Here is an 18,242-nt window from a genome sequence, read left to right as displayed (position 1 = left end):
CCTCTACAGAGGAAACAACGGTGAATGAACCCTTTTCAACCTCTGAATATGAAAAATTACTGGTGTAAACTCTTATGGAGATGGTTCGTTCCACTTTCAAGCTACCCCTAACGGAGTCAGCTGAAAGTTTTTGTTTTTTCTTTGGGTTCTTTAAAACCTTCACAGCCTTTGCATGCGTTTCCTGTACATGCATTATTAGAACAGCTTATTTTTGTTGAATGGGATCACCCGGATAAGCATTTTCTCCCTCCAAAGAGATTCTCAGCTCTCTATCCCATGGAGGAGAAATTCACCAAAAGATGGAATGTACCAGTAGTTGACTCTGCGATTTCCAGTGTGAATAGAAGTCTAACTTGTCCATTAGACAATGCACAAATGCTTAAGGATCCAACAGATAAAAGGTTGGAATTCCTGTTAAAATCCTCTTTTTTCCTTGGCAAGTGCTGTTACTCAGCCTGCAGTCGCTGCAATCGGCATCTGTCAATCCCTAAATGATCAGTTTAGACAGGCCCTTAGAGGTTCCTGTACAGCAAGCCCAGGATTTGGATGAAAAACCAAGAGCTTTATGTTTTGCCATAGACGCCATTAAAGAGTCTATTCACCAGGCGTCCTGCCTTGCGCTTGTGCTAGTACACATGTGTAGGATCCTGTGGTTAACAAATTGGTCAGCCGAAGCACCATGCAAGAAGCTCCTGACTGGGTTTGCTTTTCATGGGAATATGCTATTAAGACAAATACATTCAAATGATTTCTAGTAGGAAAAGTCCTCTTTTGCCAGTCAAGAGAAGGAATAAACTCCATTTAAGCGAATTCCTTCTCCTGTGCCAGGGACATCAGCGACAACCTCTCCTGTCAAACTCTAGAGCAGGGATATGCAATTAGCGGACCTCCAGCTGTTGCAAAACTACAAGTCCCATCATGCCTCTGTCTCTGCGTGTCATGCTTGTGGCTGTCAGTCTTGCTATGCCTCATGGAATTGTAGTTCTGCAACAGCTGGAGGTCCGCTAATTGCATATCCCTGCTCTAGAGGAAAGCCTCAAGGTCAGGCCCAGGCACAAAAGAAGTCCTGGGGAGGAAACCTGCAAAGCAGAATTCTAAAACCTCATTATGAAGGGGTGTCCCCCTTCGTCAGATTGGGGGGAAGATTTCTGCAATACTCAGAAGTCTGATGAGGAAATTCAGGACAGATGGGTCATCTCCACAGTGTCTCTAGGGTACAAACTAGAATTTCAGGAGTTTCCACCGTCTCGTTTTCTGAGGTCAAACCTTCCCAAAAAATCTAGGGATAAGGCAATCTCTGTTTCGGGCACTAGACCGATTACTGGCTTAGGGGGTGATCATACAAATACCCACAGAAGAGCAAGGTTTGGGGTTTTATTCAAACCTCGTTAAGGTGCCAAAACCGAATGGAGATGTCAGACTCATTCTAGATCTAAAGAATCTAAATCGATTCCTGAAGATCTGCTCTTTTTTACATGGAGTTGATCAGGTCAGTGATTTCTATCCTACAAGGAGGAGAACTTCTGGCATCTTATCGACATCAGGGATGCATATCTGCATGTCCCTATATTTCCTGCTCACCAAAGGTTTCTGCGGTTTGAGGTAGAACAGCATAATTTCCAGTTTTTGTAGCCTTGCCCTTCAGGCTAGCTACAGCACCCCAGGTGTTTACAAAAGGTCTGGCCCCACCTCTAGCCAGGTTAAGGGCACAGGACTTAACTGTCTTGGCGTACCTGGACGATCTATTGTTAATAGACCAGTCGTGGCTCGTTTGTAGCAAAGCGTGCGCATTACAACCAGTTACCTTGGGAAGTCTATGTTGGATTCTCAACCTAGATAAGTCTCTCTTAAAACCGCTAAAAAGGCTGGAGTACCTGGGTCTGATCATACACAGCTCAGAAAAAGGTGTTCTTGCCTCAGGCAAAGATCAACTCTATAAGAGAGCTGGTGCAGATGGTCAGGTCGAAAGGAGATCCCTCCATTCGCCTTTGCTTGAGGTTGTTAGGAATGATGGTGGCTTCATTCGAAGTGGTTCCATATGCCCAGTTCCATTCGAGACTGTTGCAAAACAGTATCCTGTCTGCTTGGAACAAAATGTTTCAAGCTTTAGACTTGCTAATGTGGCTGTCCCTAAGGGTGTCCCAAAGCCTCAGCTGATGAAGGGAAAATCCTTCAGACCAGTTATCTGGAAGGTGGTAATGACAGATGCCATCCTTTTTCAGGCTGGGGAGCTGTGCTAGAAAAGACAACTTTCCAGGGACTGTGGTCAAGAACCAAAAGAACCTTGCCCATGAACATCCTAGAGATCTGGACAGCGGGTCTGGCTCTAAAGGCCTGGACATTCAGGTTACGGGATTGTCCTGTCCGGATCCAATCCAACAATGTCACAGCTGTGGCTTCCATCGATCACCAAGGGGACACCCAGAAGTCTCAAAGCACAGAGGGAGATGAACCATGTCCTAACTTGGGCAGAAAGGAATGTTCCGTACCTATCAGCAGTTTTCATTCCGGGAGTAGAGAATTGTCAGGCGGACTTCTTGAGTCACCAGCAGTTGCTCCAGGGGGAATGGTCTTTTCACCCTGATATTTTTCGAGCTGTTTGCCAGAAATGGGGGACTACGGACGTAGATCTTCTGGTGTCCAGGTTCAATGCGAAGTTGGCCAACTTTGTGTCCAGGATGAGGGATCCTCTCTCATGTGGAACAGATGCATTGGTGACCCTGTGGGTTCAGTTCTCACTGATTTATGCATTTTCCCCCTATTCAGTTGCTGCCACGACTTCTTTGCAGGATCAAGCTGGAAAGAAAGCCGGTAATTCTGGTAGCTCCAGCGTGGCCCAGAAGGTCCTGGTATGCAGAAATCGCAAAGATGTCTGTGGAGGGTCAATGGTCCCTTCCGCTACGGCTAGACCTACGCTCACAGGGGCCAATAGTCCATCCTACCTTACGAACTCTAAATTTAACAGCTTGAATATTGAAATCCACATTCTGAAGAAACGTGGGCTTTCCGGGTCAGTTATCTCTACCTTGATTAATGCAAGGAAGCCAGCTTCCAGAATTATACATTAGAGTCTGGAGGGCTTATGTTTCCTGGTGTGAATCCAAGGGTTAGCACCCTCTGAGGTATATCATAGGCAAAATTCTTGCCTTTCTACAATTGGGTAGAGATGACGTTGGCCTTGAGTACCATTAAGGGCCAAGTCTCGGCTTTATCGTTCTTATTTCAAAGACTGCTTGCTTCACGTTCTTTAGTCCGGGGTTTTATGCAAGGGACGATGTGGCTTAATCCGCCAGTTAATCACCTTTGAACCCTTGGGACTTGAACTTAGTTTTGTCAGTGTTACAAAAACAGCCATTTGAACCCATACAGCATATTCCCTAGTCCTTCTGACAAGGTTAATGTTCTTGGTTGCTATATCCTCGGCAAGAAGGGTTTTCGGAATTGGCTGCTCTTTCTCATTAAGAGCCATACTTAATTATTCACGTGCACAAAGTGGGGTTGTGCCCTCGTCCAGGTTTTCTGCCAAACGTGGTCTCTGGTTTTCACCTGAACCAAGATATTGTCCTGCCATCGTTTTTTCCAAAACCATGTTCCAGGGAAGAGAAGTCGCTACATTGTCTTGATGTGGTGAGAGTGGTCAAAGACTATGTAGCCTCCCTGGCGGTATTCCTGAGTCTGGCTTGGGGTGAGATTTAATTACCATAAGTGGTATTTCCGAGCCAGACTCTGGATCGAATCGCTGGATCCATGTAGGGGGTTACTTACCTTGTCCCTTGGATACAGCGATGTCTCCCTGCTGTGATCAGCGAGCCGCCGTGTCTGGCTCGACCTGTGGCAGCACAGAGCTCCATTCCCTGCGAGCATTGCGATGTACAGGGATGGAGTTCGGCACCTAATTCAAAAAGTAAAAGACACAGTATAGATTACAGTACTGTATCATATAATTACACATCCCCTTTGTCCCTAGTGGTTTTTCCAGTGTCCTGCATGCAGTTTTATATTATAAATACTGTTCTTTATGCCAGGAAACTGGAGATTGTCCATAGCAACCAAAAAAATTTCAGTTTACATCAAAAGTGGTTATAGACCAACTAATAAACGGCTATAATAAATTAGAATCACTCGCAGAATTGAGCGATAGTAATTTGTGGGGAAATTCGTCATCAAACACTAAAAGTAATGACAGCGACAATTCTGCAACTCTGCATATTTCAGTGTTTTTTTTATTTGATTACATTATTGAATAATTTTTATTATATTATTATTTGTTATTTATTTTATTATACTATGATTTCAGATGTCTAATTTTATCATACCCGGGATGTCTCATACACACGGTCAGACATTCTGACGGAAAATGTCCGATCAGACCGCGTTGTCGGATAATCCTACTGTGTGTGGGCTCCATCGGACTGTTTCCATCGGAATATCCGACGGACAAAGTTGACTTTGTCCGATTGTGTGTAGAGAATTCCGATCGGACAAAGTGCCACGCATGCTCAGATCAAATTCCTAGACCAAAGCTATTGGCTACTACGTTACGGTCCATCGGATTTTCCGACAAGTTTGTCCGACCGTGTGTATGCAACACAAGTTTCGGACAAAATCAGACGGCTTTTGTTGTCGGAATGTCCGACCGTGTGTACAAGGACTTAAAGCCGCGTACACACGGGTGGACTGTCTGGCCAACTTAGTCCGTCGAAACACATTTCAGCGGACAGTCCGCTCATGTGTGGGCTTCAGCTGACTTTTTCAGCGTGAAGCCTGGTGGACTAAGTATTTCGGGATTTCCGTAATATTGTCCGTCGTACTTTGGTTTCAGCGGACAATCCGCTCGTGAGTAGGCTAGTTCGACGGACTAAGTATGGTGCATGCTCAGAAAGGATTTACACGGCGAAAGGTTGCATTGCTGTGTATTGGACTTCCTATTTCTAGTCCCGTCGTACGTGCTGTACACGTCATCGCGCAAACTTTCGACGGACTGTTTGTGCATCCGTGTGTGGTCAAGTCCGTTCATTCGAAAGTAGGACGGACTGTCCGTCGGATTGTCTGACGGACTAAGTTGGCTATATAGTCCGCCCGTGTGTACGCGGCTTTAGACTCTTGTTTGGGTGGATTTAAGTGAATTATTTCTAAGAATTACAGGACTACAATATAAAACGCCTGTCTTATTTATACTGCCAGAGTTTCCTAAGAAAGGACAGGCAGCATCGAACTTCACTGTCACTAAGTGGATTCGGGAAGTTATAATTCAGGCTTATGATTTAAGGGGTAAGATTCCACCTTTTCAAGCCAAAACGCACTCTACCAGAGCGGTTAGTGCTTCTTGGGCAGTGCGTCACCAGGCCTCCATGGCTCAGATCTGTAAGGCTACAACTTGTTCTTCAGTACAAACGTTCACCAAGTTTTATCAGGTGGATGTAAGAAGGCATTGAGTATATCACCTTTGGGCACAGTGTGCTGCATGCAGCAGTACAGGTCCTCAAGTCTGGGGGTGCCCTACGGGTTTTGTCTCCCTCCCCACATATAGCATTGCTATGGGACATCCCACATAGTGATTACGCTGGTGCTCTGTATCTGGTGATGTACGATAAAGAAAATAGGATTTTTATAACAGCTTACCTGTAAAATGCTTTTCTTGGAGTACATCACGGGACACAGAGGTTTCTGGGGTTTAGGTATATTGCTTTGCTACAAAAACTGAGGTACTCCTTGTAGGAGGAGGGGTTATATAGGGAGTGAACTTCCTGTATTGGGTATACCAGGGTCCATCACCTGAAGCTATACAAGTCTATATACCCACATAGTGATTTACTCTGGTGCTCTATGTCCCGTGATGTACTCCAAGAAAATAAATTTACAGGTAAGCTGTTATTAAAATCCTAATGTGTCTCGTATGAGAGTTTTCTTTTGATTTTTATTATATGGCTTTAAATTCTTGTGTTTTGTGTGGGTATTGTAACCCTCGCATATATTTGATCAAGGATCTCACTTTATTCTCCTTTTTTATCCTAGGCTCAGCAACTATTGCATTCATTCCCTCTGGATACACGATTAAAAGATGGAAGTAAGTAGTGGAAATAGGAACAGTGACACTATGGACAATTTATTTTTTTTTTTTCTTCTTATTTTTTTTTTTCCTTTTGTTGCGTTTTGTTTTGATTGGAGTAGGGGATGTTGTTAATCTTCGTAATGATTGAACTTTAATAATTGCAGAAGTAATGATGATGCCATTTAATAATATCTTGTCTCTTGCTATCAGTTGAGCAACATGCCTACTTCTCCTTTTTTAAATATGTTTTTTGCTAAAACTATTTAAATTATACATGTTTTGAGCTGTATAAATGGGTTTTGAAAAGTGTGTCTATAGGTGGTGAGTGCAAGTCTGTAGGTTTACAATATATCAGTATTAACGTGGTTGTAAAGGCTGAAGGTTTTTTACCTTCATGCATTCTATGTATAAAAGTAAAAAAATGTTTGGTGCAGCTCCCCCCTCAGCCCCACTATTGCCCACCTAATGCCTGATCTTGATCCAGAGATGTGCATGAGACCCGAGGCTCTCCCGAGTCTCTCTCACCTGACTGGCTGAGATTGAGCCATTGGCTCCCGTTGCTGTCAATCGCATCCAGAGAGGCTGGGGAGGCGGGGCAGAGCCATGCTCTTTGTGTCCTTATGGACACAGAGAGCCGGTGTCCTATCATATATGGTCCCCCATCGGATAGTGCATGCGCAGTACACAGCAACACAGATTCCGAAAATAGCCGAGGATGAACGGCACCTGCGCCGTGAGTCCAGGTTCCATCCCCACCATCCAAGTGGATATAGAGTAGGAATATAAAAGAGCCGAGCGCAGCGAGGCCAAGCCCGCAGCGTGGCGAGCGCAGCGAGGCCAAGCCCGCAGCGTGGCGAGCGCAGCGAGGCCAAGCCCGCAGCGTGGCAAACGAAGCTCGCCCGCGAGGGGCCCTCCAATTTTCACAACCCTATGTCCGCTTGGGTGGTGGGGCTGCCACCTCCACTCACGGAGCAGGCGCCGTTCAGCTTCGGAGATTTTCCAAACCTTCTGCAGTACGGGGCGGACACTATATGATGGCAGGACACTATCTGCCAGAACACCGGCTGAGGAGCGAGCACACACGAGTGCCCCCACAGCAAGCAGTTTACTGTGGGGGCACTAGGTGGGGGGGGGTCCAGAGCGCTGGTGTGGGACCCGAGAAGAGGAGGATCGGGACTGCTCTGTGCAAAGCCATTGCACAGAGCAGGTAAGTATAACATATTTTTTCTTTAATAAAAATGTTTCCTTTTACAATCATTTTAAGTCCCTTTGGAATATAAATAGTGTTCTAGTAGTACATTGTAATTATAATAACATTTGTGGATGTCTTATACTTTTGCTTTATTCAGGTTTATTTTGGCAATCTCCAAAGCGACCCCCTACTCCAGTACAGTTTGATATAACAGACCCATTGTAAGTACAGGATTTCTTCTATTAATGGTTTGCACACTGTAACAATAAGGGGTACGGTATACTTAACTGCATGCTGACCAGTTGCCGCAGTTATGGCTCAGCTGCGCGAATCGCTGTCATGGTACATCTGTACAACAGGCGCCCCCTGCTCACCCACGGAGCGATTCTCACGCAATTGCTCTGCGCACACCGAGAACCGGGATCTGTGTGTGTAAACACACAGTTTCCGGTTCTCTGCGGGGAGAACAGACAGATCGTCATCTCCCCTGCACAGCCCCATCCCTCCTTCAGTTAGAACATGTACTAGGACACACTTAAACCCTTCACTGCCCCCTAGTGGTTAACCCCTTCACTGCCAGTGACTTTTTCACAGTAATCAATGCAATTTTATAGCATTGATCGCTGTAAAAATGGTGTTACAATTGTCCGACATGTCCATCTTGATAAAAGTCAAAGATCAATGCCATTACTAGTAAAAAAATACATAAATAAATAAAAAATGAACAATAAAAAAGCCATGAAACAATCCTCTATTTTGTAGACGCTATAACTTTTGCGCAAACCAATCAATATAAGCTTATTGTGATTTGGGTTTAAAAAAATTTTTAAAAAATGTAGAAGAATACGTATTGACCTAAACTGAGGGGAAAAAAATCTTTTTTATTTTTATTTATTTTTTTTTTTTTTTCTTGGGGCATATTTATTATAGCATAAAGTAAAAAATAGTGCTTTTTTTTTTTTTTTTTTTCAAAATTGTCACTCCCTTTTTTGTTTATAGCGCAAAAAATAAAAACCGTAGAGGCAATCAAATACCACCAAAAAGCTCTATTTGTGGGGGGAAAAAAAGTATGTCAATTTTGTTTGGGTTCAACGTCACACGACCACGCAGTGCCGAATCGCAAAAAGTGCTCTGGTCAGGAAACGGGTAAAATCTTCTGGGGCTGAAGTGGTTAAAATAGTGAATGTGACATTCGCCAAACATTCAATGAATGTTCATGTTCCTGCTACAAGTCTTTTTACATTACAGTGATTTGATTTACTTGTACTAGTGATTGTGACATTCACGGCTTTACAAAGATGCCCTTATGTATTCATATTAAGATAGTAGTCCTAAATATATATGTGTTCTGATGCCGCTTGTCTCTTATTTTTAGACATCTCAGTTTTATAATTAGCGCTGCGAAACTGTTTTCAGAAGTCCATGAAATCCAGCTCAGTGAAAAGGTAAATGTATAAAATAAAGTGAGAATGCTTTTTACTGCAGGTAGAATTGGACATCCAATAACTACTGGGTTAGGTAAAGTCAGTATATAACCTATAAAATTATAAGTAAACACACACGAAAATGGCTAGATCAGGGTTTAATTTGGGGTTGAGGGTCAAGGTTTAGGGTTATGTTCAAAGTCAAAATCTGAGTCAGTGTATTTTAGGTAGAAATAAAAAAAATAAAGCATTTTTTTTATTTGGTGTCGGTGTGTTTAGGGTAGGATGAAAAAGAAAAATGTACGCTATTTCTGGGCGCTGCGAAGGGTACAGAAAACAAATGATCTATATGAATGTGGTGTCACTGTGATCATCAGAAGTAGTAGACTTTATTTTGGGTTGTTCTTTGGTGGTAGATTTTGGTAATGGCAAGAAATAAATACAACTAAGTTTTTTTTATTGTTTTTTTGTATTTTAAAAATGAAAAATCTGTATTTATAAGTTAACCTATGTACAGGACTTATCCATTACAATTTAGCAGCAAATGAAAGCCCAATTTGTCCTGAAAAGATCAAGATCTAATTCACCTGAATAAATTAAGTAGTTTTTTGTACAGTACACTTTTACTAAAACATGTAAAAGTTGCAAAACTGCGTTCAGGCATTAGGATTTGTTTTTACCTTCATCATGAAGGGGTTGGACTTGGTGCCCTGGACTTAATTTTCTGACATTTTAGGATAGCTGTCGTCTGCAGTTTGTCATATACTTCATAATCAATTACTTCTATTTTTTTTTTGTACTGGCAGGATGTGACACATGATGTCATCCAGAACATTATAGCAGGGATGACCATCAAAGATTTCACACCTTCCAACAAGGTATGTATGTTAATTTTTCCCTGTAAGACAAAATCTGAAAAAAATGGCGGGCCGAGTTGATCCAATTTGTAAAACCTTTTTCTTTCTATTGAGGTTATGCTGCTGCCTACACGGAAAATACATGTCTTAGTGTTTTGTTTCTAGTGTCCTAGGAAGATGGTTGTGTTTTTTTTCTTCAGCTGTGTAAAGACTAACCTAACCTATTTTTATTAGCACCAATTGTTGTTATTCTTAAAAATGTTTTCCTTAGGCCCCTTTCACACTTGTGCAACATGTCCTGCGACTTGGGACTGCAAAGTCACATGACAAGTCTTACCCCATGACTTAAAATGAGTACCATTCATATCTGTGCAACTTCAAGGTAGTCCTGGCATACTTTGGTCTGACTTGGATGCGACTTGAGGTCCATAGACCTCAAGATTACACAGACATTACTTTAAATTGCATCAAAGTCACTGCAAAGTTGCGTGACTTTCAGGTCGCACAAGTGTGCAAGGTGCTTTATTCAAGACTCTTCTCTACATTGCTGTTTGAGCTTATCTTTTTGATTGCAGCCATCCTATGCAGCAGTTCTCAAGCTGTCTTTTGGAGTGTCCTGTCCAGACCTTGTTGGACTGCACAGTGTGGGGATAACTTGGAAGTGATCTGTGGGCATTGGGTTCCACATAAGGAGCTTTGCAGGTTCAGAGCTGCTGGCAATGCTTGCACTGTTTTTGAAGACTCGCTCCATGAGTAGGCTAGTCAGGATGGGCATTGGGAGTCCTCTCCTTTTACATTGGTCACTTGGCACCCATACATTTTCCACTTCCTACTGGTTTTCTGTGTGGAGGGCATTAATGTTGTGGAATTGAGCACCGTCATCCTCCACTAGGTAGAGTGTTGCATGCAGGTGCCAAGTGGAAAGACCTAAGGCCTTACCTGGCACCCTGAGCCCTATCACCATGCAGGCGCAACATGGCTGCTTCTAGACAAAAAGGGAGCAATCCCACTGTAACAGGTATACAAAAAGGAGCTGCGCTAAATATGTGACTACACACTAATTAAACCATTAATTGTAAAAGTGCTGCAAATAATATTGAATGGTAACAATAAATGAAATCTCAATAAAACAAATAAATTATCAATACTGAGTGATAAAATATGTTGTATAGTGATCGTAAAGACATATATCATAAACTTAATATAAATATGTGACTAAAGGAAAATCCACATATATTAGTGATCACGTGAATTAATGATAAAATGATAATAAATTTGTTCTTATGAAGTTCCGTGATTCTTTAATAGTGTAGCAAACAAAAGGACTTGTGAAGCACCTCCACCATGAAAAACACACTGCCGCTTACCAGAATGAGATGATCCCTTACTACACTGCGTGGATGGCTATAACCCCAGCCCGGGATAATTATGGTACCCAAGAGATTCCTCGGCTTCAATAGTGCTCCACAGATGAAACGCCACAACTTAATAGCTGACTGACACCAAAAGAATTTCCCAGCTGACTAACACCAAAACTCCTTTGGTGTCAGTGAACTGTTAAGTTGTGGCGTTTCATCTGCAGATCACTCTATTGAAGCTGAGGAATCTCTTGGGTGCCATAATTATCCGGGGCTGGGATTATAGCCATCCGCGCAGTGGGTCCCCCTGTAGTAAGGGACCACCTCGTTCTGGTAAGCGGCAGTGTGTTTTACTTGGAGGTGCTTCACAAGTCATTTTGTGTGGAAGTTTGGGTGCTACACTATTATTCAAGAAGCACAGAACTTCATAAGGACAATTTTTATTATCATTTTATCACATTAATTCACGTGATCACTAATATATGTGGATTTTCCTTTAGTCACGTTTTTATATTAAGTTTATGATATGTCTTTTCGATCACTATATAACATATACTTTCTCACTCAGTATTGATAATTTATTCGTTTTGAGATTTCATTCATTGTTACCATTCAATATTTGCAGCACTTTTACCATTTTTGGTTTAATTAATGTGTGGTCACATATTTAGCCCAGCTCATTTTTTTGTATATTTGTGTTGGTGTCGTATAACATCTTGAGCCGCAGCTTGTTACTTTATTTCTATACCAGTGTAACAGGTGTCCCAGCTCACACTCTAAGAACCACTCTGGGACTGCTTGCAGCATGCCTACTGATGGTGCCAATGTCTGCAGTCTTTTCTATCAGTCCTCTTTAGCGTCTGTCAGGTGAGGCCTGTTCTTCTGCCGTTTTGGCTAGGTTTTCACTTCAGTCATGAAAGATTGTGGCCCGAATTACCTAGTCACTTGCCAATTCTGAGTCTGACCATGGAGGCCCAGACACATGCTTCCGTGCCTACTCACCTTGCGTTTGTATCTGATTGCCATCACCTTCTTCTCTAGGGAGACTATCTGGCTTCTGTGGACATCAGACGTGTACTTGCTTTACCCCATCTTCCCAGTGCATCAACATTTCTTACGCTTTGCTGTGGTGCCCCTGCACTACCCGCTTGTGGTTCCACATTTTGGCCTAGAATCTGCACATCAAGTGTTGAGTTCACAAGTAGTGTCTCCAGTACTAGCCCTGCTGAACATTCATTGCATCCCCATTGTCGGGTACTTAGATGACCTCCTGTTGAGGGTACAGTTCCCCAGTCTCTGGTAGACAACCTGGCTATGATGGTCCAGCCATTACAGCAGTTCAGGTAGATCCTGAACATTCAGAAATCAGCCCTGGCTCATCCTTTGTAGTATCTGAACATAGACCCTGGCCTGATCTATGTCCAAAGACTTTCTCCCACAGGAGAAACTTTAGTCTTGTCAATCCCAGATTCAAGGTCTCCAGTCACGGGTCTTCTAACTCTCCTACTTTCATATGAGAGCCCTTGGACCTGAGAGTTAGGAGGAGGGGGCCCTTCTAACTCTTTTGTATTGAATTGTATTGTTGCTGTATTGTCTCCCTTTTATATTGCAAAAGTGCCGCGCAAACTGTTGGCACTATCTAAATCCTGTATAATAATATTGGTAGCCCAGTTTCACTCTAGGCCTCCATAATGCAATATTTTGTCTGTGGACAGGCTGATTGAGTTGAGGCCAAGGACTATGCTATCTGTGGTTTATGGGTTCATGCCATGTACTGTCATATTAGTGGAGGTACTGCATCCCCTCATAGGCAGACTCTGTTCACCCCTTGGTCCCAGCTTGGGATGCTTTTGTGTTTTCTCTCCTTTTGCTTTCTCCAGTGTATGCCTCAGAATATTCATCCCGATTGCTTCCTCTCCTGTCATCAGCTTCCTAATGCACCTTTACAGGACCTGACATTTCTCATTTTTTTTCTGGTGATGTGCACTGATCAAGTTACTTCTATGTAAGTGCAATTTTAAATTTTTCATTATTAAAGCGGTTTTACCTGCACTTTCCAGTGTCCTCTGTCTTTGTCTTTATCTTTATGTGAGGATACCCAGAGTTGTCGTAGAACCAGTGCCGTGCAATACATTTATAACAACATTTGGTAAGCAGCTGGCAGGCAGACTTTCTCAGCTGACCCTGCCTATACCTGAGGAAATGTTCCAGGACTGGTGTTGCAGATGGGAGTTTCGGATGTGGGCCTCCAGAGTCAACAATAGACTGGACAGTTTTGTCTCCAGGTACAGGGATCTTCTGGTGGAAGCAGTGAAAGCTTTGGTGGCTTTATGGAATCAGTACACTTTGTTTTTCTTCCCTTGAGGTTTCTTCATCTGGTTCACAGGCTCAAGGGGGAGGGCATTCCAGTGAATCTCATTGGTCCCGGCAAATGTAGTGCCCTGACCTGGTAAGACTCAGTGGGCTTTGACAGCTCTTGTGTCTCGAAGACTGATTTACAATCCTTGCTCATGATCACTGACTTTTTTGGCATGGCTGTTGATGCTCAAGTTCTAATGGACGGGCAACTTGCAGTCTGTGATTCCTTTGATGCCAAAAGCTAGGAAGCCTACTTCCTGCAAGATCATTTATTGGACATGTATATTTTAAGTATACTTCACTTGTGTGAGTCTCTGGGCTTCTACTATAGGAGATTCTCCATGGGACAAATCCTTTCCTTCTGCAGCTGGTTATCGGCCAGCATTTAGCTCTCAGCAATATTAATGGCCAAGTTCACCTTTTAAAGAAAATAAACTATGCAGTTAATGGGCCCCAGGAGGTAATTAAAAAACTGTACGTCTAAGAATTTTAAAAATGGAAATGCCATATGGTGGGGTGTTTTCCCTGAATGCCTGATCGATAAACCAACATACCTATCTAAACCCCATCATGTCCTGTAGCTAGGACACAGAACCATTGTATTTTTCCCACCAACATTACTTGAGCAAGTGTGGTTCCTCAGTCAAATCTCTGCACATGTGCAGTGTGCTCTCTTTCATTGCAGCTTACTATTAAGTTGATTTTAGAGTAAGATCAAAGTAGTAGTGTTTTAAAACCCACTGGTAAGTAATGCTGGTGTGTGTGTGTGTGTGTGTGTGTGTGTGTGTGTGTGTGTGTGTGTGTGTGTGTGTGGAAAAAACGTAGAGATTTAGCACTGTCTACATTGTGACGATCCGGTGTGATTAGGTTCAAGTGGTGCCTGCAGCCCATTTTATTTAAAGGAAAGGAAAAAGTTCAAACAAACAGTAATCTTCCCTCACAGGGGGTTCCACCATCACTGTATAAACAAACTATAGCCTCCTGGCTTACCTCACTGTCAGCTTCGTGTTGCTTTGGTCACAGGCCACATCTACCTGCTTAGCCTCCTGGCTTACGCAGCAGTAACCTTCCCTTGTAGGGGGTTCCACCATCACTGCATTACCAAACGATAGCCTTCTGGCTTACTCACTGTCAGCTTCGTGCTGTTTTGGTCACAGGCTACACCTGCTTGCTTCAGACATACACACAGACTGCCACCTGCAGTCTTAGACTCCGAGACCTCTTGTCTCTTTCTCCTGGAGCCGTCTCCTACTGGAACCATCCTGGCCAGACTTCTTGTCTGCCGGGCGGAGCTGTCTCCAAGTCTGAGCAATGACTTCTCTTCCTGGGAAGTTTAGGAACCCAGTCCACAGGTGTGCAATTAGTATTCCTGCCAAAATCAGGCATGCACTGCACATATGCACCTGTGACATGGGGTCGCATCTCCACAATATTTTATGTGACAGCATAAAGAAATTTTGATATAAATAGGTGTGTGCTGTTATACACATAGTGGTTCCCTTATTTTTTTTACATAGCTGTAAAATAGTCAAAAATGCCATTATGTACAGTAACAGAACAGCCAACTAGAATTCATGTGTACACTAAGTCGGGTATACTCATCTTATCGAAAATATGGCCTGAGGTGTGCCCTGACCGTAGACAAGAGGGTATGCCTGAAAGGGTGGGGGGCATAACACAGTGACCACTAGAGGGTAGTGTCTGGGGGTGTAAAAAGATGAATAGGCCCCTCCCACAAATACAGGATAACTACCTCAGCCTTACAACTTGTGGTCGGGTATACTCACTGTAACGAAAATATGGCCTGAGGCATGCCCTGACTAGACAAGAAGGTATGCCTGAAAGGGGCAAAAATGAGACAGAACCAGAATGGTTTAAAGATTTATTAATAAACGGACACCTTATTCTGCGAGTCTACTAAACGTTTTGGCTATTTTCATTTGTGGATCGGGCATATACCTAACATAACAGATGGACTTCCACCTACCCAACTTCTTAACACTATGCGGAGGACCTTATGTTTGGAGACTGCCGAAGCCGCCTCAATCCTAAATGAATGTCCTAGTGTGGGTCTAATCCCTACGCTAGGGGCGAAAGTTCGTACATGGCACATGAACACTATGGTGGACATGGGTTCTATGGGGAAAGGCAAGAGTGGGCTACCTGAGGGTAGATGGTGTGTAAGAGAGAGCAGGTCATCAAAAACGGCTACAAGGTACCATGCATACATATTGGGTAATAATTAAGGCCCCGCTGTCCTTCACTCAGTCTGAGAAAGCTGTAATAAACCAGGAACATGGTGGCCTTCAAGACTAAATTTTTGTACCGCCCAGTTAGAGGTTACCACAAGCTGTTTGAACATGTCGGGGTGGGGGGGTGGGATAGGAACCATAAATGTTAGCTTAACCTTGGCACTTCTGAATGCCCTTTTAAAGTGGTTGTAAACTGTTACACTACTTGTACCTGCAGGTAAGCCTTTTTAGGTACTATAAATATCTCCTGTACCCGTGCTGTGACCGGCAGCACCCACGCGCATGCGCGGGATTGATGTCATTGTGGCTCTTGCCAATTACAGCAATGGAGCCCGCGAACCCGGAAGTAACTCCTGTGAATGTCAGCCATGGGAATGGAGTGAGGGCAGCACTGCAGGGCATCATTCTAAGGTAAGTATTTCCTAATGAGCTAATATGCGATGTATACTAGCTTGTTTTGCCTGTGTCTTACAGGTTTTTATTTTATTCATTTTTCTTCAGGGGTTTACAACCTCTTTAAAACAGCCTTAACTGGATGAGAGGAGAATAGGGTAAGCCTGCTTGGATCGTTTAGCGATAGGTGGTGTTGTACACCTGCTAAATATGCCCTAATGGTAGCGTGAGACAGCTTAAGGTTTAGGTGGCAAAAAGTAGCAAAGGTTAGGCTGTGCTTAATAGAATGTGGCAATGGTGATGGGAACTGTATCATGAACTTGGGTGTAAGTTCTCTAGGCTAACCTATACATGCGTGATGTACTGGAAGCTAGTGAACCGCCAATCAAGTGACCTGCAGTCTCCTTAAGGCCTTTGAATCTAGTCTGAGGACTGCAAACTTGGGAGCTGGAGCGGGACTCCTGAAGAAAGCACGTTAGACCTGTGCATGACGAAACATGTTTTAGTTTCGTTAAATTTGGTTGATTCATTGAATTCGTATTCGGAATTTGTTCCAAGTTTTTTTTTTTTTCTAATTAACCGATTTTTGATTTGAAGCGTTCAAATCGATAAATTGTGAATCAGAAATTTTAGATGTAGATCTAAAATGATCAGCACACTCTCTAAATTACAAGTATAAATTCTGAAATAAAGTTATCAAATATGAGTGACGTTCCACAACCTAAATGTCACAACCAATAAAGTGCAAAAGTGACATAACAAAAGTCAAAAAAGATTCTTCCAGGAGTGTATCAAACAGTCCTTCAAATTAGACTTTTGTGCAAACAATCAGTGACTTCACACAACTGCTTAGTGCTCACAGAACTCTCACCTCTGTGAAATGGTAAATCTGCCTTCAGGATAACTGTGGTAATGGCGAACTCCCATTTCTAGGCTCCCAGCTACCAGGTCTTAATATGTCACTCAGGGTTTCCAGATACCATGTGAGAATAAAATAAATGCCTCCTATAGCGTAAAACGTTTAAACAACTAAAGATTTATTAAAAGCCAAATCGAAGCTTGCATAAATTGGATTAAAAAACACATGTGAAATGAAACAGCGGCGTTACAGACGCCTCTTACCCCGCTTCCAGTCCACGCTTTACTTCCGGCCATGCCCTACGTGTTACATCATGTCACGTGACTTTAGGGGAACTGGATTGGATCTCAAGCGATCATATTTATATGCAGTAACAGGAAGTTGGTCGACGGCCATTTTTTTAAGACCATGTCTCCAATAACAGTTCAGCCATTTTTTGGTTACATAAAATTAATAGTTATTTATATAAAATTATATATTTTATAAAATTATAGCCCATAATGAATAGAAAAAAAAAAGAGAAAAGTAGTACGGTGGCCCTTTTCTTGAAGCTGTTAGCTGAATACTCTTAGTGGCCACCTTCTTGATATCCAAAAATGAATGGGGGGAAAAAAAAAATAAAAAAAAAAATATATATTATAAAAAGATACCATAAAACTGTATTACTCTATAACCATATATGTGCAGACACTCATGGGTATAATGGTGTCCATAAGTAAATATAATATAATGTCTGTGCATTATGGAATATGGAACCAGACAGAAAAAGTTTAAATAACGCTAGAAACTTTAGATGCTTTTTTTTCCCCCCGATTCCAATAAGGCAAACTGAACAAACAAAAGAAAAACCTTCATCAAATGATTACAATCACTCCTTTAAATAGCCCTTTGTCTTAACTAAAACAGCATTTTTTTTTTAAATGGTACTCTAATAACACACACACAGTCTTTGATTTTGGAAACATGTTTACAGTTTGAATTCGGTAAACTTTGTTTTATACTGTGTAATTCCGGTATTTGGATAAATCGAAATCTCCAAATAATCAAAACTTCAGCCAGATATTTATTTCCAAACTTAATGAACTGCATATGTCTAAAACCCAGAGCTACGCCAATCGAGCTGACTCTCCAAGAATCGAAAGGAGGTTTTACGAAAGGCCCAATCGGGAAGCATTTGTCCACTTCTGTATTAAGCAGTAAGTCCACTGAACCTGAATCCAATATGGCTAAAAGCAGATTCCTGCATTAAAATGTTTCATATGGGAGAGCGAGCAACCCCGTGTGGAAACCTGAGATGAACCCCTGGCAAAGAAAATTTGCCAAGCCCGGGGCTGGGTGACTATTTCAGCAGAAATCAAGACAATTGATGTGCACACTGCCTAGTCAGGAACTAGATGTCCAAACCACCTTGGGGCATAAGGTTCTAGAATGAGCCCTAAACAAACTGAGCAGATATGCAATAGCCTGCGTTTTACACAAACTGTCCGCCCCGTGATT

The 18,242-nt window shown here is 42.6% G+C and overlaps 1 protein-coding gene across 2 annotated transcripts in view; it reads left to right on the top strand.

Annotated features, from left to right (window-relative positions):
• Window positions 1-18,242, top strand: part of UBA6 (ubiquitin like modifier activating enzyme 6) — a 179,489-nt gene that overhangs the window by 108,097 nt on the left and 53,150 nt on the right. For both annotated transcript variants that reach the window (XM_077476136.1, XM_077476137.1), the window contains exons 24-27: window positions 6,016-6,067; window positions 7,402-7,465; window positions 8,620-8,689; window positions 9,475-9,546. In XM_077476136.1, coding sequence (XP_077332262.1) covers window positions 6,016-6,067; window positions 7,402-7,465; window positions 8,620-8,689; window positions 9,475-9,546 — 258 coding nt within the window. The remainder of the gene's footprint in view (window positions 1-6,015; window positions 6,068-7,401; window positions 7,466-8,619; window positions 8,690-9,474; window positions 9,547-18,242) is intronic.

Source organism: Lithobates pipiens, unplaced genomic scaffold, assembly GCF_037356315.1.
Source record: "Lithobates pipiens isolate NorthernLeopardFrog02 unplaced genomic scaffold, aLitPip1_a1.2 Scaffold_13, whole genome shotgun sequence".
NCBI lineage: Eukaryota > Metazoa > Chordata > Amphibia > Anura > Ranidae > Lithobates > Lithobates pipiens.
This window is presented reverse-complemented; position numbering and strand designations above follow the sequence as displayed.